At 49.5% G+C, this 22,675-nt stretch overlaps 1 protein-coding gene across 8 annotated transcripts in view; it reads right to left on the bottom strand.

Annotated features, from left to right (window-relative positions):
- The window catches only part of ABCC8 (ATP binding cassette subfamily C member 8), an 88,416-nt gene that overhangs the window by 16,304 nt on the left and 49,437 nt on the right, over positions 1–22,675 (bottom strand). For 5 of the 8 annotated variants that reach the window (XR_001885081.1, XR_001885080.1, XM_017869984.1 and 2 more), the window contains 11 exons: positions 21,454–21,599; positions 19,217–19,322; positions 18,941–19,123; positions 18,558–18,633; positions 17,738–17,843; positions 7,531–7,566; positions 5,895–5,930; positions 5,087–5,185; positions 3,956–4,040; positions 3,232–3,312; positions 1,423–1,560 (listed from right to left, as the gene is read on the bottom strand). Coding sequence is in view for 6 of the 8 variants with exons in the window: in XM_017869984.1 (XP_017725473.1) it covers positions 1,423–1,560; positions 3,232–3,312; positions 3,956–4,040; positions 5,087–5,185; positions 5,895–5,930; positions 7,531–7,566; positions 17,738–17,843; positions 18,558–18,633; positions 18,941–19,123; positions 19,217–19,322; positions 21,454–21,599 (1,092 nt within the window). In the remaining 2 variants the exon portion in view is untranslated. The remainder of the gene's footprint in view (positions 1–1,422; positions 1,561–3,231; positions 3,313–3,955; positions 4,041–5,086; positions 5,186–5,894; positions 5,931–7,530; positions 7,567–17,737; positions 17,844–18,557; positions 18,634–18,940; positions 19,124–19,216; positions 19,323–21,453; positions 21,600–22,675) is intronic. The other 3 variants (XM_017869938.1, XM_017869959.1, XM_017869952.1) reach the window with 3 other exon arrangements.

Raw genomic sequence — 22,675 nt, forward strand, 5'->3', positions numbered from 1 at the left:
TTTTTTTTTTTTTTTTTTGTAGGGACAGGGTTTTACCATGTTACGCCAAGCTGATCTTGAATTCCTGGGCTCAAGCATTCCACCCACCTTGGCCTCACAAGGTGCTGGAATTACAGGCATGAGCCACCGCACCCGGCTCAATAAAACTTTTTATTTGGAACACTCGATGACACCATCACGTAGACCTGCCATTAATTCAGACCCCCACCCCTGCTGCCCTCACCCCCTCCCACCCTATGCTGGGATTCAAGGGGCTCGAGAGTCCTGGTCACTGATTCCTCAAGGAACCTAGCACTTCTGTGTTCCTCAGGATTGTCCTGAACTACAAGGTATTGCCAGGGTCACTATAGAAACTCAGAAACAAACCTTCTGTATCTGTATATATATTTAAATCTTTGGGTCTTTGGGTCTTTTCTTTGGGTCTTTTTTCTTTGGGTGATTTTGGTTCTTTTTTATACTGGAAGGGTCTCGTTATACGTGGAAAGAAGATTTATCTTGGGGAAAATGAGCAGAGCCATTCGGCACAGGCCTGAAGCTCAGAGAGGGCCTCAATTTTGGCTAACGTTCAGAGGAAAATTTATATAGGTGTAGGCAGGACCTAGATTTCAAAAGTCACATGATCTCCCTCTTAAAAATTAAATGCTTTCTAATAAATCAAAAGTAATTATTTTCTACCTACTGATGAGTATGGGAATTTAGTTAATGAGGAGTTTTATAACATTGGACTCTATTGATAATATTGAAGTTTCTTTCTTTCTTTCTTTTTCTTCTTTCTTTCTTTCTTTCTTTTTTTTGTTTTCAAGTTTTCAGAGACAAGGTCTCGCTCCGTCGCTCAGGCTGGAGTGGAGTGCAGTGGCGTAATCGTGGTTCACCGCAGCCTTAAACTCCTGGGCTCAAGTGAACCTCTTGCCTTGGCCTCCCAAAGTGCTGGATACAGGTGTGAGCCACTGCGCCCAGCCTGAAGTTTCTATCACTACTGCTATTGTTTGGTTCCATATTTCCCATATGATTCCCAGGGTGGTGCATCCATCCACCCCGGGAAGGTCATAGGGTGGGAAGATGGCTTTTCCGTCCAAATGGGCACTCCCAGTGGCCGGGGGGATGGGTCATCAAAAGGGCAGGAATCAGAAGGTGAGAAGTGAGCACGTGATTATTCCTGAGACTTCTTGGTGCCAGCCTTGAGTGTGCCGTGGGGGCCCAGGCCAGGATGGGGAGTGCCTGTGGGTCTGGGTGACACCAAACCCCTGGCCTGTACAGGGTCTCCCTGAGATGCCCAGCATGCATAATGTCATCCAGTGCTGGTCTCTTATGCTTTGTGGCCCTCAGCAATTGCTACCAAGACAACGGATTGGTTCCTGCCAAGATGCTTGACAGCCTCCCCTGCCCTGCCCCCTGTAGCCTGACCCCCTTGTTCCCCCTCACCCAGTCTGCATGGGGCAGGTAGTGTAGCTTGTGGGTCACTAGGACCACTGTCCTCTTGTCGTCCCGGAGAAGCTCAAGGATGCCGGCCTGCATCAAGTGGTCACTCAGATGGATATCCAGAGCTGAGAAGGGGTCATCCTGGGCAGAAGGGAGAGAAGGAGAGTAGAGGGTAGGGACAGGTATGGCGGGGAGGGGTGACAATGAATATAAAATCCATTAGCGTTCTATCAACTTTGGTCTAGGGACTGAAGTTAGTTAGCTGTGTGGCTTTGGACAACTCACCCAACTTCTCTGGGCCTTGGTTACCTCATCTTAAAATGGGGCAGTTGTCAGCTATCACTCTCAAACGGATCTAATCACTTCACTGCCTGACTCCTGGACCTTCAACAGCTCCCCATCATCTCTAAAGTCAAACCCTGTGGGCTGGTGTTCCAAGTGCTTTATAGCCTCTCACTTTCCCTTCTAGACTCGTGTGCCATCTGTGCTTTCTCGGCACTCTGCATTCCAGGTTCCCAGGAAGCCTGCCGTCTGGGCCCTCTCCTGAGCTGCTCCTCTGCCTGGAGCACTGTTCTGCTTTTTGTCCGCCTTGTGAACGCCTACCCATCCTTCGCTCACCTAAGTACCAGCTCCTCCGTGTCCTGTCCTGACCCCCATGCCTGCCCTTCCTTCCTCTCTCTTCCCGTGACACTGGCGCGAAGCCAGATCTGATCGTTGTTTGTCCATTGCTGACTATGGCACTCCCAAGAACTGAGACTTCTTGTGCTTGTGGCTGGCACAGAGTAGACGCTTCATCAACATTTGCTGAAATAAAATGTCCGCCTCATTTTTCTCTAGCAGGGTTGTTTAAATCTCATAAGAGATCGCGAATATGAATGCTTTGTAAAATGTTGTGCATGTGTCAGATGGTAACAGACACTAAGAATCTTCCCACTGTGAAGTGTCTTTAGTAAAGGAGTGCTTGTGCGTGTGGCGTAGGGAGAGGGGAGGAAATAAAGCTGGAATCAGAGACTTGGGCTTCCTTCTTCCAACTCCCTATGCAAATGGCCTCCCTCTTTCCTTCCGTTTAATCAGCTTTCCCTTTGAGGCTCTCCTCCAGGAAGCCCTCCCTGATTACTCCAGCCCTCACAGTTGATTCCCTGGACAAGTCCCCCTCATAGTTCATGCCGCACAGTTTGGTTTTGAACTGGGCTGGACCTCTTGAACTGGGTGAGCTCTGTCTCTCTTATCAGATTCTAAATCTTCGAGGCCAAGGACTGGGTCTTAGAATTCTTCAGTGTCAGTCAAGAAACCTGACACAATAGAGCTTGACACGAAGTAGCGTAAAGATAGCGAATAAGTTTTATCTCATGTTTGATAGCTAGTGGTTACCTGGAGTGCTGTGGTGAGAAGGATGAGTTAAGGTCTATGGGAAATAATGCTGTGAACAATTAGCAAAGTCTGTCCTGGGCATAAGATGGGAAGTGGCAGCACACATTCCGTGTATTAGCCATTCTTATAGTTGGGCTGCATAAGTGTTGAGGGATTGGGCTGTCCCACAGACAGGCCGCCTGTAACTACAGCTTGCCTCTCCTCATTGGCTACTGCAGAGCTCAATCTGAAGTCTGCAATGGGTCATTCATGCTATCCTTGCCTGCCTCAGTTTCCCTATCACTAGGATAATTAGGCAATATATCTGGCAGGAGGGGTTTACTCCTGGAGAGGGAGATTTTTGGATAATGGTGCGGTTGGGGGGAGGTGGAGGTGGGCAGTTAGGCCTAGGAGGCAGCCAGAGACCAGGACCCCAAGGGAACTGCCAGCTGGTACACTCACCAAGAAGACGACGTTGGCATGCTGGTAGAGGGCTCGGGCCACACTGATTCGCTGGCGCTGACCACCAGACAGGTTGATGCCCTGTCACCAAAGAGGAGGAACAGATCATGCCCTCAGCCATTCAGGGGACACTGTCCTGGCCCCTACTGGACTGTGAGCTCTTTGGGACGGAGGCCTGGCTCTATCCACATCTTTGCCCGCTTCTCGCCTTGCAGAGAGAAGGAACTTGCGTGTTTACTGAATTCAATTGGAAAAGGGGAACATGAGCCCCAAGTCTTTAAAGCTTCATCCTGTAGGTGCTAGGGACCATCTGACCAATGCAAACAAAGACAGAGGCAGTAGGGATTTAAATCACACAAAGGGAGGACAGTCACAGGAGAATTCTATTCCTCTAAGCTTGTGGAGGGGACCCCATCCGGAGGATGAACAGGAACAATACCACCCAGGCTGAGCACAGTGCTGCGTGGGCTCTCAGTATATACCTGGGGCACAAATGAAGAAGATCCCAGCCTGGGAGGGTGCTAAGCTGACCTTGCCCTCCAAGCAGGACTGAAAACCTGTCAAAGGACATCATCAAGGACATCATGTTTGACCTCACTGCAGGCAACTCTTCAGCCTTCAACGTCTCCTATTTCCTAGTTACCCACTCTCCCGAGTAGTGTCTCAGGGCATGATAGGCTGGGGGTCCTGGCTTTGAAAAAGCCCCTCAGAGGCTGCTACTAACCCGTTCCCCAATCTGGGTCTGGTCTCCATGGGGCAGGATGTCGATGTCTGGCTGCAGAGAGCAGGCCTCAATGACCATCTTGTACCTGGCATGGGTAGAGGCAGGGGATGCACCTGGTCAGCCTGGTCAGAGTTGGCCTGAGCACTTGCAGAGGGTCATTAGTCTCTGGGTAGCTGTGCCCAGGGTAAGCAATGGCTTTAATGGGCCTCCCGCTTGGGTGCAAGCAAACACCATGTGAGCTTGAAAAGAGCTGAGGTCAGCACTTCACACAGCGTTTGGGCAGGTTAAATACTAGAAGGATGGAATTGGTTGGGAGCAAACATGCAGAGTAAGTGATGAAAAGGCACTCATGGTCTCTATGCAGTGGGAAAAGCTGCAGCCGGAGCCCATGCTTGGGGCACTGCTAGGGAAAATCACTGCTGGTTGATTTAGGCAGTAATGATGATGGCTAGTCAAATATTTGCCCAGATTGTTCCTCTCATACTTCCCCAGCCAGCCCTTGGCCTGGGCAGGTGCCAGCCAGAGTTCATGGAGGCATCAGAGTATCTTGGTGAAAAACATGTATTTAGGTGTTAGGCAGCTTTGGATTTGAGACCCATCTTGGTCACTTACTGGCTGGGTGGCCTTGGGTAAGTTACCTAACCTTTCTGAGACTTGGTTCTTCATCTGTAGAGTGGGAATAATAATAGTACCTACCTACTGAGGTTGTTGTAAGCATGAGAGGAAATTCCATGTACAAAGAGCTCGGCACTGGGCCTGGTATGTGATAAGAGCTCAATCGATGCTAGCCCTAACTATTATCATTGGAGGGAAAATAGTGCAGAAGCCAGGCGAATGGAGACTCACAGAGAGAGCTGGCTAGCCCTCCCACCAGCTAGAGAAAAGGCAGCAGGCCTCTCTCCCTTCCCTCCGCACCTGCCCTCTTCCCTCCAGGAGCTGGATTGCCCCGATGCTCAGGCACACCTGGCCCCTCTCCAGGTGCACCATATGGAGAGGCTGGAGTGCAGATAAGCGCCTGGTGAGTGAGATGGCTGGGTGTGGGTGATCGATGGAGGGGCCCGGAACTGGGGTAGGCTGGCCAGAGACAGTTCCTCCCTTCCCCCATCCTGCCTCCCTCCAACAGGCTTTTACCGTTGTTTGTTGAAGGGACTCTCAAAGATGATGTTCTCCTCCACAGTGGCATTTAGCAGCCATGGTTTCTGAGAAGCATAGGCCACAGGGCCTCTCTTCCTGGAAGAAGCAGGGTGGGAGTAGGGGTGCGGGAGGCATTCTCAGGGTCTTGTTCTCAGAGGTAGTTGTCAAGCTGATTACTCAAACGGGGGCAAGGGGATGGGGAGGTGCAGCTGGTAGAAATCTGCTTAGCGTGGCCTCCGGTGGCCTTGCCTTTCCCCAGGCAGGTTTGAGAGGTCTGGGTCTCAGCTGACTGGGGCAGCAGGACCTCATCCCCTCCCTGCCCTACACCCAGCCTGCCCCAGCCCTGCACTCTGTTGTTCCTTAGTCAGGGAGGAGCCCAAAAGTATGACCAAACCAAGGGAACACTCAACTTTCGGCTTCCTCCCTCTTTGGGTAGCCCTCAAGTCACTGAACTTAGCAGGTAATTCTCCAAATGGAAGAACTTTTTTTTTTTTTTTTTAAAGCAGAGCCAAGGAAGCCACATTTTGTGTGATGTGGTTTTGAAGACAAAAGAAAAAAAAAAGAGAGATCCCAATAAAAATGATCTTGTGGGAAGGGAGTAAATGAATGCATAGAAACAGCAGCAGCTCCCAAGCCACCTGGTGGAGCACAGGGGCCCTCCTTGGCCTCCCCCAGATGCTGGGGCTGGGGCTGGGGCTGGGGCTGGGGCCTGGGGGCTGCCCTGCAGAGTGATGTGGCTCCCTTGGGCCTGAGAGCGCCTTGGAGGGGGGTGACCCTGGAGTGCAATGTTCCCAGGATGTGGTACCTGATATCCGAGCCGGTCGCTGTCTCCCGCTCTGGGCTGCAGCAGGGGAGGAAAGGCACACTGAGCTCTCATGGGAGTGAACCATGTCCTCCAGGAAGATGCTGAGCTCCCTCTAACCCAACATGAGCATGCCTTTACAATCCCCGGGACCCAGTCTACAGCTACAAATGCTGCATAGAGAAGTGTGGAGAGTGGGGTGTGGCCATCTTGGGGAAGCCTCTGCTGCCTGACCACGTGGGTGTGTGAGGAGGGCCCTGGAGGACCCAGTTAAGAGGGAGAATGGGGAGAGGTGCCATTGGTGCAGGCTCTGGGGGGAAAACTTGCCAGGTCAGGGAGTATGAAGCCCACTATGTGGCTCCTCCAGACCCAGCCTCTGTATTCAGGTTGTAATGAACAGGCTGAAGTCTGAGGCTGATACAGCTGCACAAATAGCTGGGGCAGGGAGCACTCTGGACAGAGCCAGGCCAGGCCAAGCCAGGCAGGCTGACACCAGCACCTGCACTCTGGGGGTGGGAACCCATGGCCATAGAGCTGCAAGGGCTCCAGGCATGATCTGCAGCGCATGTGGCCCCATCAGAAGACAACCATGGAATGTGGGGGATCTGCCAGGGAAGATGTCAGGTGCAGTGCCATGTGCCCTGGACTGCCCAAGCTGCTCCCGTGTCAAATATTCTGCCACTCTGTTCTCATCCACACACGCACACTTGTCACACGCCATGAGGTCTGATTTTTGGCTCAAGAAATACGGTCACTACCGTTACAGAGGCTGAGCCTGTCATCACATACTGACACTTGGGGACAAAGAGGGAGAAAGGGCAGAGAAAATACAGCAAAGTGAAGCCTCTTTGGTGTTGGAAAGCAAAGGCCAGAGGCTTAAACTTATTTACAAAGCTGAGCCAACCTTCCCATCCTGACTTCATACCACCTCTAGGGTGTCTCAAATGTTCTTGGGAGAGGTGAGGGGAGGGAAAGTTTTGAGGGACTCAGAGCCTCATCAATCTATTTCACTCGGATTTTTTAGATTTGCACATTGAACACAGAGCAACAAGACTGAATTTTCTGCCGGGCCTGAGGGACACCCATCTCCTTTTCTTACAGCCATATTTCTCAACTTTCTTTTCCATTGTCACTCCTAGAGCCTTTTAAGATATATTTTTTTTCTGTCTTTTCTGTCACTTAAAAAAAAATCAGAGGTTTAGAATACCTCTGAAACTAAAAGTACATTCACAAGGTTGTGTAACTATCACCACTATCTAATTCCAAAACATTTTTATCTTCCCCAAAAGAAATCCCATACACATCGGCAGTCCCTTCCCTCTCTCTCCCACCAGCCCCTCACAACCACTAATCTATTTTCTGACTCCATCCACCATGAAATTTTAGCACCACAGATACACTGCTATCTGTTTGGTACTTTGGACAGTCACAAAGCATTGCAATGTCTACGTGTTTTCCGCCCCCAAGAACCAAATTTTGCCCTCATTGAGAATGCAGGCCTTAGCCCCATGTCTCTGAAAATATGTAGGCTGCACACCCCTGAATCCACACTCAGCATTCCCCACCCACAAGTCCCCCGCCCCCACTCTGCCCCTTCCCTTTGTTGGGACCCACTTCTGACCCAGTCCCAAGGCTGTACCTGGGGTCCTCTCCCGTTTCGCTGTCAGGAAGGCTGCTGGGACACCAATGGGAAAGACCAACACCAGTTAGTTCCCGCCCCATTGCTGTTCCATCACGTTGGGTCTTAGGGGTGAAGGAATCCCTACCCCTCTCATCCTCCCACCCATTCCCAGGGTTTCCAAATGGCCTCTGTGGGGTCAGAAAGCACCCTTCTCAGTCTCTGTCCCTCCCACAGCACCTGGATGAGTACCCTCCAAATAACATGTGCTAAATCAGCATTCCTGGCATTGACTCGGAGCAGCAGTGAGGCTGGCTGGGCATCAGGAGCATTTTATAGTTGGAAAACTAAATCTTAAACAGGGAAAGTGAGAGGACAAAATCATTTCTTATAGTGTTTTCTAAACTGTGGATAGGGACCCAATCACTGGGTCTGGAATAAGTAGGCGGCAAGTGCATTAGAAGAAAAAGAAAACAAAAAAAAAGGGATAGATGAAATCAGTGTGTACTGCATGTGGTACTATATTTTTCGTGATTTTTTCTCTTGTTTATAAATGTATAAATATAGTGGACTATAATGTCAAATGCTTTTCATACTGTGGATTATGATAACTTAAAAAACACTGAGTGAGGTAACTTGAATTGTGATGGCAATTTTGCCAGTGCTGTATGCCCTCCCCTAGGACACCTCTCAACCTTCCAGAAGCAGCCACTTGCCAATGAAATATATACTTCTGACATGAACATTTGGGGGAAAAAATCTTTATTTTCACACAGATCTTACTTTAATAATACTAAAAACAGCTAACATTTATTAAACTTTTATAAGCACTGTAGTAGTATTCTCTCTCTCTCTCTCTCTCTCTCTCTCTCTACCCGCCTCCCTCCCTTTCTCTTTTAAACAGGGTTTCACTCCCGTTGCCCAGGCTGGAGTACAACGGCATGATCTCAGCTCACTGCAGCCTCCACCTCCTGGGCTCAAGTGATCCTCCTGCCTTAGCCTCCTGGGTAGCTGGGATTACAGGCACGCACCACCATGCCTGACTAATTTTTGTATATTTTTTTGTAGAGACAGGAATCTCCCTATGTTGCCCAGGCTGGTCTCAAACTCCTGGGCTCAAGCAATCCTCCAGCTTTGGCCTCCCAAAGTGCTGGGATTACAGGGCAGTGAGCCACCGTGCTCAGTCACTACTGTCTCTTTATAAAGCTCAAAATAACCATATGAAGGAGGTTTATTTTGTTCGCCCTCACTTTACAGATAAAGAAAGTGAGGCTCAGAGAAAGGCTAAGTAACTTGCCCAAAGTCACACAGCCAGTAAGTAATGGAGAAATAGTTCTGACTCCAAAGTTCATACTCGTAAATGTCGTGGTACATTACACCCCTGTGATTTCCCATGCCATAGCTCTGATAAATGCCCCTTGTTAGGAGAACCAGGATGGACGAAATTAAGGATGGAAATGAGCCTGATGAAATTCCCCTCCTGCTGAGGGTCAGGTGACTGAATGGAGATTCTGATGGGTATGTAGTCGTCAGTCCCCTTTTCCTGTTCTCTAATCTTTGTGGTCTCATTTTATTATCTTAACCCAACCAAACTTCGCATTCCCTAACCATCAGATTGTTGTAATTTACAATTTACAGACAAGCTGGTAACATGAGACATAAAAACCCAAAGCTTACAAATTCCAGCTCTGCTGCCACAGACCAGATAAGCTCATCTCTGGAGTCTTCCTGATGTGACTACTTCCAGAGTAGCAGAGGTGGTTATTTATGCATCTGTAGCATCCCTGAGGACCCCAGCACACAATAAGCTCTCCCTGCTCTAACTCAGTTTGCAACATTGTCTGCACTGCTCAATTAGCCCTCATAATGGAGTACCTTCCTTTCTAATCAGCTCCTGTGTAATTCGTTCATCCCCAGTGGGATTTTAAGGCAGGAAGAACATCTTTTCCAGCCCCCATGGTGCTTAGCACACGACAGAGCTATATAACGAATGGTGGTTGGTAACAGATATATTAATCATTTGGGAAGAAGAAAGGGAGGGACTGGCTCTCATTGCTGGCCTTCCCTGCGCACTGTGAGAAGTTGTTTGCAAACAACTCATCATCTCATCCTTACAACCCTATAAACCCTATCCCCATTTTACACATGAGGAAACTGAGACTCAGAGTTTGCAAATGTGATGGAGCTGGGAAGAGGAGAAGCCGTGGTGTGAATCCAAGTTCTTCTCTTTCCAGTGCAGCCCCAAGCCTCCTCCAATGAGCCTCCCCAAAGCTTTGTATCTGTTTTAAGCTGAAAAGTAAAGAATGGTATGTCTGGCAGGCACCCTCTCACACTGATTGCTGGGGTCCTTACAAGAGTGCTGACAGCATTTGATTCCTCCTCTGCCTGCACTCTAGGGATGAAGCACACAGCTGAAAGCATGAGTCTCCAAGTTCCCCAACCACATGTCCTTCCCTCCAGCTCACTAGGAGCCGGCATATGTGTGGCAGCCTGAATCAGGGCACAGAGGCTGCCTTCCAGGGGCTCACACTCTGGTAGGGCAAATCAGACAGGTACCGAAGTCAGCAAGTTATAAGGGCCAAAAGAAAAGTAGGACAAAGTATCAGAGAAATTTTGGGGAAAAGTATACACAAATGCATATGCAAATGCATAAAGAAAAAACTGGAAGCTTCTGGGTGATGGGATATTAGGTGGTTTTTATGTTCTATATGCTTGTGTATCTTTTCTAATGTAATGTGCATTCTTTTACAGTCAGAGAAAAAACATAATTTTTAAAAGAAATTTAGAGGAGGAAGAAATCTGAGAAAATGAGTAGAGCCTCATAGAAGAAGTCATAACTGAACTGAACCTTAAAGAGTGGGAAGGATTGAGACGCTGGAGGTGAAGGGAGGGAACTGTAGGTTAAAGGAAGAAGCAGCATTTGATAACAGGTGCGAGAAGTAGGAAAAATATGGGCTCTGACATTTGAATCCCAGAGGCTTTTTCCACTCACTGGCTGTGAAATCTGAGGCAAGCCCTTTTACTTGGAGGAGCCTCTGTTTCCTGATCTATAAAATGACGGTGAAGGCACAAACTTCACAGTGACACTGGAGAATGTATTACAGCTCACAGCTGGTTAGGGGGCAGGTTGTAGGCTTGAAGAACTAGGAGGAATTGTCTTTTCAGCTCAGTGCTTGGCCACAAAAGTAAGGGGAGAGGGGGAATCGAATACCCCAACACTCATTTAAGACCCGGTAAATAAAAGGGAAAAGTGGAAACTGAGGTTCAAAGAGTGAGCTAGGATATACAGGGCTCCACAGCCCATTCATCCTGCGCAGACAGGCTTGTCTCTGTCCTGAAAAGTTACCTTTCACCCACAGGGTCCTTTCCAGTTGATATCATTGGGTCCCAAAGCCAAATCTCTGAGAGAGGAAAGGTAGAATTTTACTCATTGTCCAGACAGTGAGTCTGTCTTAGAGAGGTGGAGTAACCTGCTCAAGGTCACAGAGCTAGCAAGTGGCAGCATCAGGACTACAGCCAGGGGCCATCTGGTTCCCATGCCTGGATGGTCCACAGAGCATCCCTTCTCCTGTCTGTCAGCTGTCTCACCACACCTGCCTCCTCCAGGAAACCCAGGGGCACTTGAGCTCCTGACTTCAGCTCCCCAAAGGCTCCATGAATTGTACAGGCAGATGAGACCGGGGTCGTCCTGAGAGAAGACTTTTTCTCTCTTCCTGGGGAATCAGGGCTCTTGGCAGGCAGCATCCACACCAACCACCACAGGCAACAGCATTGCAGCAGCGAGCTCCAGTGAGACTGCATGTGCAGCTCCTCACAGGGAAGTGGGAGCTTCTTCCCCACCCTGATCCTTTCCTCACGGCCCTGGTTCCTGCTGATCCCTGGGGGCATTTAAAGTCACTCTACTGTGGATATTAATGACTCTATTCTTTATTTCCAGGGAAAGAATTTCACCCAAGTGTATCTGCTAATATTGACTTTTTACCAAAACATTTTCCTCTTAAGGATTAAAGAGAGAGTTTGCAAATTCCCAGGTTGACAGTTCCCTCAGGCAGAGAGCCAGGGAGGGGCAGGTGATTCTTCCTAAAGCAAATGCTTGGGAACCACACAGTTCTCTCTGAGACCAGGAACCAGGCTGCTGACACGAGGGACCATCTCAGGGCTGCATCTGCAGGACTTCAGCAGATGGACCCTTCATGCCCACCCTATGGCTCTGTCTGCACACCTCTGTCCACTCTGGGTGGGTGAGCCCCCAAGGGCAGGTGCCAGGCCTTTTCCTTTGTAGCCTACACAGAACGGTTCACAAAGCACACATCTGCATGGGGCACCTGGGGTACAACATGGAATAATCCCTCAAGGATCTCAGAGTCATGGAGGAGACAGACGCATTAGCAAATAATTATAATACCATGTGAGGTATGCACTAATGGTATTTGCTCATTCCAAATATTGATGGAGAAGAGGGATAGTGAAATACTGGGTTAGGAAACAGCTCGGACAAAGGCATGTGGAAAGGAGAGAGATGTCAAGATGCATTATAATGGCAGCCTCTTGAAGGTCTTAAGTTGTTCCTGGTTCATTCATTTAGCAAATCAATTTGTTTAGCAAAAACCACTATGGATATAGTGAGACAAATAAAATATGGTCCCTGTCCCCAGGGAGCTCACAAGAATCTTTCCCAGGAGACAGACTGGAGTACATTTAAAGAGGAATAGGGGAATTTTGTTCCTGGCAAAGAAGTACACTGTTGAATAATAATATTTATAGGATATTTACTACATGCTAGGTTAATCCTCACATCAATCTCACGAGTAATAAGGGAAACTGGTAGAGAAAGTTTATGAAATTTTCCAAAGCACAGAGACCAAATGTGAGCCCAGGCAGCTTGGCTCCAGAGCCTGTGTGTGCAGCCATACTGCTCACGTGGTCACTGGAGGAATAAATGAACAGTCGCACCAACAAAGCACCCATCTCCCCAGAGCATTCTCCATTCTGTGCCTCCTAATCCCCCAACTTCCTTCCTTGTGCCTCCTGGAACTCCTTATGGCTGCCTGGTCACTAGGTCTTGGCCTGGGTATGGCTGAAAAGCATCTGAGCAGCAGCCTGGCATCACCCTCATCTCTGGCTGCAGGCGTGCAGACTCGGGAGGGCTTGCCAGGTGAAAGGTTGTTTTGCTTTTAGCTCACTTTGCAAGTACGTCTTCTCCCTGCAGACCTGGGGCTCAATGTCTGAGGTATGGAGTTCCTGCCAGTAATGGAGGGGGACTCTCAACACACAGTCCCCACACTTAACTCAATGCCCAGGATAGGTGGGCCAGCCAGAGCGGTGCACATGTCTAGATTTTGAGAGACAAACAGCAGATGAAGCCAATTGAGTCGTATCTGCCTAGACTCCTCCTCCTAGCCACTATAAGAAGCTCCAGACTGGCCTTCCTTCCTATAGTCTATCTGTCTGTTTCTTTTTCTCTCTCCCCAGTCCATCATCCTTTGTCACAAGCATGATCCTTCTGCAGCATTTGGGCTAAATCTTACTTCCTAAAGGTAAGCACTGTATCCATAGTGCTTTTGCTAAATGAATTCATTTGCGAAATGAGTGAACCAGAAACAACTTAAAACCTTCAAGAGGCTGCCATTATAATGCATCTTGACATGTCTCTCATTTCCAAATGCATTTGCCCAAGCTATTTCCCAGCCCAGTACCTACCTCTCTTCTCCATCAATACTTGGAATGAACAAATAGTATTAATGCACATCTCACGCTGTGTTATGATTATTTGCTAACGCCTCCCTTCCTATAGTCTGTCTGTCTGCCTTTTTCTCTGTTTCCCCAATTCATCATCCTTTATCACAGCATAGTTCTTTTGCAAACTTTGGGCTAAATCTTACTTCTCAGACCTAGTACATGGGATCTAAGCCAAGTTCACTTCTTCAGTCCCATCTTTCATAATGCCCCCTATGCATCCAGTACTCGAGGTGCACAGAACTATGTTCTTTAATATCAGCAAGCCTTTGCCCACACTATCACCCCTGCCTAGAACACCTCCCTCTCCCACCCCTGCCTTTTCTACCTGATGAAACCACACTCATCCTTCAACGCTCAAATACCACATCCACAGTGAGCCTCCTCTCCTTAACTGCAGTCAATTGTTCCTCTGTGCTCTTCTAAGGCCCAGGTCTCCTCTCCCTTCCCTTAGAAGCAGAGCTGGCCAGGCGCGGTGGCTCATGCCTGTAATCCCAGCACTTTGGGAGGCCTAGGTGGGCGGATCATGAGGTCAGGAGTTCGAGACTAGCCTGGCCAACATAGTGAAACCCCATCTCTACTAAAAATATAAAAAATTAGCCGGCATGGTGTTGCACACCTATAGTCCCAGCTACTCAGGAGGTTGAAGCAGGAGAATCGCTTGAACCTAGGAGGTGGAGCTTGTGGTGAGCTGAGATCGTGCCACTGCACTCTAGCCTGGGCAACAGAGTGAGACTCCATCTCAAAAAAAAAAAAAAAAAAAAGGCAGGGGCCATGTCTTAGTTACCTTTGCACTCCTGTTGCTGTCACAGGGTCTAGCACACACTAGGCACTCAACCGGATGAGTGAATATGTCACTGTGGAAGCTGGAGCGTGAGTTGACTTGGGAACAAATTCTCATGATTTCCCAGGGTTGGCTGCAAGCTAACAAATGTACTTCACTATGCTTGAGAGGGAAGCTGGACCGGGACTGGGCAGGAGAGGAAAGACGATCCTGGAGAAAGGAGACCCCTTTCACTGCCGCCCTTCTGTGAGCCTTGAACAGAGCCGGGAGCTGGGGCCTAGGCTGCCTGTTAAGGAGAGTAAGTGTTGATAAGGACAGAGCCGTGAGGACCCGTGTGTTGGCTCTGGGAGGAGGCAAGTGTGTGTGAGTCATGGCCACAGTGGCTGCTGGCCTTTGGACTAGCAGCAGCAGTCAGGCTAGCTATGTTTTCTTCATGATGCTCTTGTGCCCCTTTTCTTTGAGCACATGGTGGACGACCAATGCACTTGAGCACCTAGGTGCAAATCCCACTTCTGCAATTTAACAGCTGGGTGGCCTTGGGCAATTTGCTTCACCTCAGTTTCCTCATCTGATAAATGAGGATATAATAATATCTATTGCACTGAGGTTTTTGCAGACTGACTGAGGTGATGAGGTGCCTGCACAGTACAATGCCTGGCCTATAAGAAGGGCTTAGGCAGGAACAGAAAACCAAACACCACATGTGCTCACTATAAGTGGGAGTTGAACAATGAGAACACATGGACACAGGGAGGGGAACATCACACACCGAGCCTGTCAGGGGGTGGGAGGCAAGGGGAGGGAGAGCATTAGGACAAATACCTAATGCATGTGGGGCTTAAAACCTAGATGACAGGTTGATAGGTGCAGCAAATCACCATGGCACATGTATACCTATGTAACAAATCTGCACACTCTGCACATGTATCCTGGAACCTAAAATAAAAAAAAATTAAAAAAAAAAGAAGTGCTTAGGGTCCTTTGCCTTGGAGAGGCTCCTTGTGTTCCCCAGGCTGGGGCAGAGGTTTCCTAAGAGAGAAGGGCGGCAGTCAGACCCTGAGGGTTGGCACAGCTTGGAGAAGAGGTGGGGACCGAGGCAGGGCAGAGCTGACCCCTGCCAATCATGCCTGCTGCATCTACAGAGGACAACGAGAGGTGCTGAGGCTGGCACGATGCCACATGAGGGCATGAGGGTGGGGGAGGAGAAGAAAGCAGGGCAAAGGGACCAGGTTCAGAGTGGGTTTTGACATCCATGCTGAGCAGGTCAAGCCTGGGGCAGCTCAGTGTCTGAGCCCCACAATCCTTCTGGAAAAGCCACGCCCTGGAGGAGGGCCCAGATCCAGCCTGACCACTACATGGAGCTTGGACAATAACCCTTAGGACTAGGCCCTGGGGGCCCCAGTAGTGACCAGGTTTGAGGGAAAGAACATGGGCAGAGTCTCTGCTCCACACACTGACCAGTAAGTCACCCAACCTCTCTGAGCCTCAGTTTCTGCTTCTGTGAAATGAGTTAACAACACTCCCCTCCTAAACTTAGTAGGAGGCTTGATGAGATCATGTTCACAATGCACTTAGCAAAGGGCATGGCCCATAGGAGGTGCCCAATAAATATTGGTTACTTTCTTCAGCTCACAGTGCACTGGGGACTCTTGTCTTCTTGCTGCAGACACGCAGTTGGACATCAGAAAAGGGCTCCTCCCTCCAAAGGCTGCAGAGGCAGTCGGAATAAAGCAATAAGATCTCAAACCAAATACCTAGGCCTTCCCAGTCAGGCTATGTTGAGAAATCTCCCAAGTAAGATGGCGAATGGAGGCAAAGACCCCTCTTCCCCCAAAGACATCACAACTCCTGATGGGAGGTGATGGGAAACCCAATGGGCTCATCTGCCAGCCCACAGCCCCACTGAGAAGGGAAATTTGCCATCTTTTGGGTACACCTTTCAAGGACATCTTGGAAATGCAGGAAATGGGGGTGCATGCTGATATTCAGACACTGGGCCCAAAGTGTTTCTCCCTGCTGGGTTCTGTACTCACGCTTATGAATAACCTGACACCTTGAATAATTTTCCCCTAGAAATGATTGGTAGGGAAATCTTGCCCTTCTGCTGATTGACTGCAACTTCTATTCCTAAATGGGTGTTCCAAAGCCCAGAGATCCCTCTTTCCCTTGGCTACCAGAGGGTGCAGAACCAGAGTTTATGTTGATGGCTGTAGCTGTCCTCTGCCCAGGTTGCTGAACATCTTTTTACCCTTTTCATTTCTCAGCTCCTATTTTTTTACCTTTTAAAGGGTTTTGTTCTTACATGCATCTTTTTTTTTTTTAATTATACTTTAAGTTCTGGGATACATGTGCAAGAACGTGCAGGTTTGTTACATGGTATACACATTGCCTGGTGGTTTGTTTGGAACCATCCAACCTGTCATCCATTAGGTATTTCTCCTAATGCTATCCCCTCCCCTTGCCCCACCCCTCTTACAGGCCCCCAGTGTGTGATGTTCCCCCCCCTGCTGTCCATGTGTTCTCATTGTTCAACTCCCACTTCATGACCCGTTGAGAACATGCAGTGTTTGGTTTTCCTCTCCCTGTGTGAGTTTGCCTGAGGAATGATGGTTTCCAGCTTCATCCATGTCCCTGCAAAGGACAAAGAACTTGACCTTTTTTATGGCTGCTATAGTATATCCATGGTGCATATATGGCCACATTTTCTGTTATCAGTCGTATCACTTGATGGGCATTTGGTGTTGGTTCCAAGTCTTTGGCTATTGTGAATAGTGCTGCAATTAAAGCATTCATGTTGCATTGTGTCTTATATAGTAGAATGATTTATAATCCTTTGGGTATATACCCAGTAATAGGTTTAATAGGTTTGCTGGGTCAAATGGTATTTCTGGTTCTAGATCCTTGAGGAATTGTCACACTGTCTTCCACAATGGTTGAACTAATTTACCCTCCCACCAACAGTGTAAAAGCGTTCCTATTTCTCCATATCCTCTCCAGTATCTGTTGTTTCCTGACTCTTTAATGATCACCATTCTAACTGGTGTGAAATAGTATCTCATTGTGGTTTTGATTTTTAAATGCATCTTTTATCAACTAGTTTTAAGTGCTTCTTGGAAGTACGTGGGTATAAATAATAGATTCGTGATTGACTCAGCCTGGGGTTCTGGCTCTTTAATTAAGACAGTGATCTTTGCCCAGAAATCAACATCTATTGGTTACATCTGGATCCTCAGGACACCCACCGATGGTGTGTATGTCAGTGCAGCTCATGACCAAGCTGGAAACCAATGTTGGTGTTGCAATTTCCCACACTGGGAAATTACTACTGCGCATCTGAGTAACCATGGGATTCTTACTCTGACAGAACTGAGTTTCAATTCCAGCTCTGCCACGTATTAGCTGTGTGAATTAGGGCAAGAAGTTTAACCTTCCTCTATAAATGAGAATTGAGAACAGTACGGACCTTGCTAGTTATCATAAAAATTAAATGAAATAATGCATGCAAAGGACTTAGCAAAGAACATGTGCATAGTAAGAGTTGAATACATACCAGCAATGATGATGAGAATAACCATTAGCAGCATTTATTGAGTCCTCACTGAACACAGAGTGGGCCCTCCAATAAATGTGTGTGCATCCTCAACTAAGGAGGATGGTTGAAAGGAGGTTCCCCCTCCACTAACTGAGCCCTGAGGATACATCTATTACCTGCTCCAGAAGACAGCCCCTGAGACCTTCTGCATCTCCCCCAGTGCGGCTAGAAGGAGCGAGGACTTGCCGCAGCCCACCTGTCCCACAATCATGGTCAGCTGGCCTGCAGGGAGGGAGGGTGGCAGATAGGAGTGGGGCTGGGGGGAGTCCGAACAACCATCACCCAGAAAGACAGACAGATAGATGCACCCAAACCTGGGGCCCCTGTTTTCTTTCTTCCCACCTAGAATCCCCAACAAGTCCTCTTCCTCCTTAAGCCTTTCCTTCTGGAAATCAACATCCTCCTCTGGCTCCCCAGGTCCTTCCCCCTCTCTGATTTCCTGCCCCGCCACCCTTCCTAAGCACCTGCTTCTCCTTTCCCATGCTCCTAGTGTGAGCCCAGGCTCCTTGTGGTCCCAAGAAACGCCATCCTGGGTCCCACCTCCAACCCACCCCCATACTTTGCTCATGGCTGCCTCTGCCAGAAAGTCCTGCCTCGTGGCCTCAGAGACTTTGTCCATTCTCAGAAACCCCACTTCTTCCACTTGCGTTCGTTCCTTGGCTACCCACATCTGATCTTTTTGTGCATTACCTATACTGTCTGCAATGGATGATTTGACATTAAGGCTGGCAATTTTACCCTGTCCTTAGTGCTGCACTCCTATCCAGCACACGGAAGCCTCTAGAATGTAGTCTACCCCTTCTCTAGTATACCCAAGGCACCCACCAAGAATGAGCAGAGAACAGGTACTCAATAAATGCAGCTTTGTCTTTTTATCTCCATGTTATTCAGTGGGACATGGGGAGGGGCATGCTGGAGGGGTGGACTGGGCCATACCTCGGGGGATACGAATGGTGATGTTGGACAGTGTGGGGATTCCATCTGGGGTCCACGTGAAGTAGCCTCCCATGATCTTCATTAGGCGTGTCCCACCGCCCAGGAGAGAACAGAAAGGCAGCCATTTCCCAGTGTGAATAGTCTCTGGCCTCCCCTCCTCCAGGAAAGCCAAAAGACACTGATTCCAGTCCCTGGATCACTTCCAGAGCAGGGGAGTGGGAGACTGGCCTTCTCATGCTTGGTTGTCCCTGGTTTCTGGACTCCTATGGACCCTATAGGCAGGCATGGTGACCTCTGCAGAGGACTAAACATGCAGCTCTCCGGCTCCCTCTGGGAGCTGGTGCTGGGTGGCCGGGCATGGGGCTGCAGGATCTTGGACTCACCTGGACACAGCAGTTGTCAGCATCGCCCTCTGCACTGGGGACCAGGCTCTGCAGCGGGCCGGTGAGGCCCCAACAATCCTCCCGGGCTGGACGCTTGCGGTTCACGACCTTGAGGGGCTGGGGGTGGTTTGGAGGTGAAGACCCACCGGGCTGGGAGCTGTGTAGGGAAGGGAGCCCCTCTTCCTGGGAAAAAAGGCAGATGTCTGACACAGCAGGCCCGAGTTTTGGGCCTTAGAGGACCATGCTGGGAGTAGCAAGGGGAGGCCGGGCACTCACCACCGCCTGGTACTTGCTGGCTGGACCCTGGGGCGTGGGCTCACGGGGGGCACACTGCTCCTCACGGATCTCTGCACTGGACAGGAACTCGCTCAGCTTTTGCACGCTGCTCGGGAAACACAGAGACACCCCTCACCCCTGCCAGGGGCAGAGGGGAGGGGAGAGGGCGCAGCCTGAGAGAGAGCTCTGAGAAGGTTCTCAGGCCTGTAGTCCCACAAAGCCCACACTGAAGGGGGCAGACCAGTGGGCATGGGGGCAGGTAATTGGTGTTACCAGGGTTTGCTAGGGTTGATCAGTCAGCTGGAGTAGGTTGGGGTCTGGATTGGCAGTGGGATTGGTTAGTTTTAGGGTTAGTTTAATGTTGAAGTTGGTTAGTCTGGGTTATTAGACTGAAGGATGGTTGGTGTTGGGTTGGTCAGGGTTAAGGTTAGTTAGGACTAGGATTGGTGAAGAATCAATAGCTAGTATTTTGTGAGCATATACTATATGCCAGACACCATGTTAACTGCTTTGCAGCATTATGTAATTGGATCCCCCTAACAACCTGCTCGGGGAGGTGTCATTACTCATGGGGGTGCGGCTGTTCCTACCCTCTCCCCTGTCCAGATTTCCCTATGGACCTGAGGAGGCACTGGAAGCGTCACTCTTCCAGTTCATTGTCTCCCATCCTGGAGGTGTGAAAGCTTTCTGGGAGGCTCAGGATTGTTTGTATTCCCCTTTCTTCTCTTTTGCTAAATATCCAACAGGCCTGGGGCAGACAAGCCATCCGCCCTCAAGGCAAGGTTATTCTGGGGCTGTAAGTGAGCCTGTGGCCTGGAGTCACCTTTTCTGTATGCCACCCCCTAGATGGGAGGGGCAGACCGCCAGACTCTGCTTTCGTCCCCTGTCCAGTCTCCCTCCCCTGCAGGCAGTGACTGGGAAGGATGGAGCTGGCCCTCATCTCTTGGGGTGAAGCTTCAGGTAGTATCCTGAGCCCACCTTCAGCCAGAGCCTGAGCTCCCTCACTGAAAAGGCCTCTGCTACTCTGGTGTTCCATTCCTGGAAACAGTGGGATCCAGAGTGTTTGAAAATGTGAATGCTTTGGGATCAGTGCAACGGTTTTTGGGCAGGTGCAGCGTTCTTAAATCTGTGGTTTCTATACAGACTTATAGGGCTGGAGAGTGGGTGGTGGGAGGAGGGGTGATCATCAGACCCCACAACACCATGGCCAAGAAACTGAGTCAGCACAGCCAACCATGGAAATGGGAGCTAATCCCTGTTTAACCAGCTACTCCCTGGTCAGATACTCCTTAGAGCATAATTTTGCTGAGTTATGTCCCATTCCGTCTTTGAACCCATGCTAGAGCCTCCTCCTGCAAGCTATCCTCTCTATCAGCTACTTCATTCCAACAGCTACTCCTTCCTTTCAGCTTCCCAGGACCTGCCAGGGTCCCATGACACAGGGGTGTCACCTTCCTCAAGGCTGAAGACACAGAGGACATTTGTTACTGACTGGTTCTCTGGCCATGGGTAAGGACAAGCCAGCCCTCCACAGAGGCATGACAGGCTCTTGCTTTCAAGGAGCCAGAGCTATTTCAGAGGCTCAAGGATGTCTTCACACTCCAGATATGGCATTTCCCAGCCAGAGTCTCAGCCGTCTACCTTCAGGCTTTCATTCCCAAGAGAGCGATGTCTCTGGGACAGTGGCAGAGGCTCTAGAGCCCAGAAATGGGAGCCTCTAAGAGCTGTGGCCCAATCAGAGCAGGACCCAACGCCTGGGGGAAGCTGTTTCACTGGCTGAGGCTGTGAGGGCTCAGGGGCTGTGGAAAGGGTAGGGGATACTTGGTCTGGGAAAGACAGACACAGTGGATGTCTTCTGATATCCGAGGGGCTGCCACATGGGGAAGGGATAGCCTCATTCTGGGTGGCTCTCGAGGGTGAAGTTAGGACCAGTGGGTAGAATTTAGGAGGATTTCACGTTTGGCGCAACATTGATTTTTTTTTTTTTTAAAGTTGTGGAAGTGACAGTGAGTCCCCTCTCCTGGGAGGTATGTAAGCAAGTCCTTGCTTCGGGATAGCTAGCTGGGAAACCATACAGGCCAATGTCCCTCTGACCAACCAGGACCAGCTACAGCGAGGCCCAGCAACGGGGGTGTGTCCCGGGACCAAACAGCTGTGGTTTGGCCATCACTCAAGCAAGCCCTGAGGCTGACACAGGACCTGCCTGCCCAGTGCCCTCGCCCAGACCCTCCCCTCACCTCACTAGAGCTTTGACGGTAGATCGGACCACACTGGACAGCAGGAACAGCGGTGTGACCAAGATATGGAAGAGGGAGAGGGAGGCAAAGGCCACGGAGGGCGAGAAGTCGGCCTCTTTGAAGAAGCTGACATGGCCCACGAAGGTCTGTGGACAGAGGCACAAGTGAGGCCAGGGTGACCCAGGGTGTGGGTCCCTCCCACACTGGAAACGCTCGGCACTGGAAGGGAAACGAGACGACTGGCAGGGAGCGGGCTCCTAAGGGGGCCTTTCAGTTGGAGACACCTTCATCATCCCCACAGTCATCTCATGGAAACGTCCCCAACAAGCTCAGGACTTCAAGCTGGAGAGCAGGGGCTGCTCCCTCCCTGTCCTGCCCAGTCTTGGCTGGGAATGAGCAGGGAGGAAACCTTGGGTTAGGTTAGCACTGCCCCCTCCGCAGACAGCAGGTGGGGTGCTCATCTCCCCAGTCCTCATCGGAATAACGTAAACACAGTGATTACAAAACCATTGCCTCGTCATGCAGTGCTTTGCCCTAGCCACTTGGCTGGCTCAGTGGCCTCTGTTACCCACAGTTCTGCCAAGAGCCAGGCCAGGAACCAGCTCAATAAATCACATTGGAAGTGAATTCCCAAGCGTACCCGACAGGCTGTGAACTCTACACAGCTCAGGGACACCGGCCCTGGGGGAAATAAGTAGATCTTTTTAAGGAACTGCAGCCATCACAGAAGACGGGGATGGGAGGCTGGGTGAGGGGGCTGCAGGCTCGTAGGGGCCCAGGCCTTTCTGTAGGAGCACGCTGCCTGCCCCCCATGGCTGAGCTCCCACACAGCTTTTATCGAAACTGCTTTAGAAAACCACCATCGTAATATTTAATGGCATGGAGAATTGTGTGTGGCATATTCTTAAATTTAAAAGAGCAGGTTACAAAACTGCATGCACAGCACATTCCTATTTTTGTAGAAAATGACATATCATAGGCCTTAAAAAAAGACTGGAAAGAAACACATTAAAAATGTTACCAGTGGGATTACGGGTGATTTTAATTCTCTTTGCACTTTCTGTTCTGGATTTCCCATCATTTCTACAATACACATGTTTCACTTTAAAAATGAAAAATTTGTATAGCTATTTTTTTTTTATTTTTTTATTTTATTTTATTTTATTTTATTTTATTTTATTTATTTATTTTTGAGACGGAGTCTTGCTCTGTCGCCCAGGCT

The sequence above is a fragment of the Rhinopithecus bieti genome, unplaced genomic scaffold (assembly GCF_001698545.2).
Source record: "Rhinopithecus bieti isolate Rb0 unplaced genomic scaffold, ASM169854v2 scaffold_986, whole genome shotgun sequence".
Taxonomy (NCBI): Eukaryota; Metazoa; Chordata; class Mammalia; order Primates; family Cercopithecidae; genus Rhinopithecus; species Rhinopithecus bieti.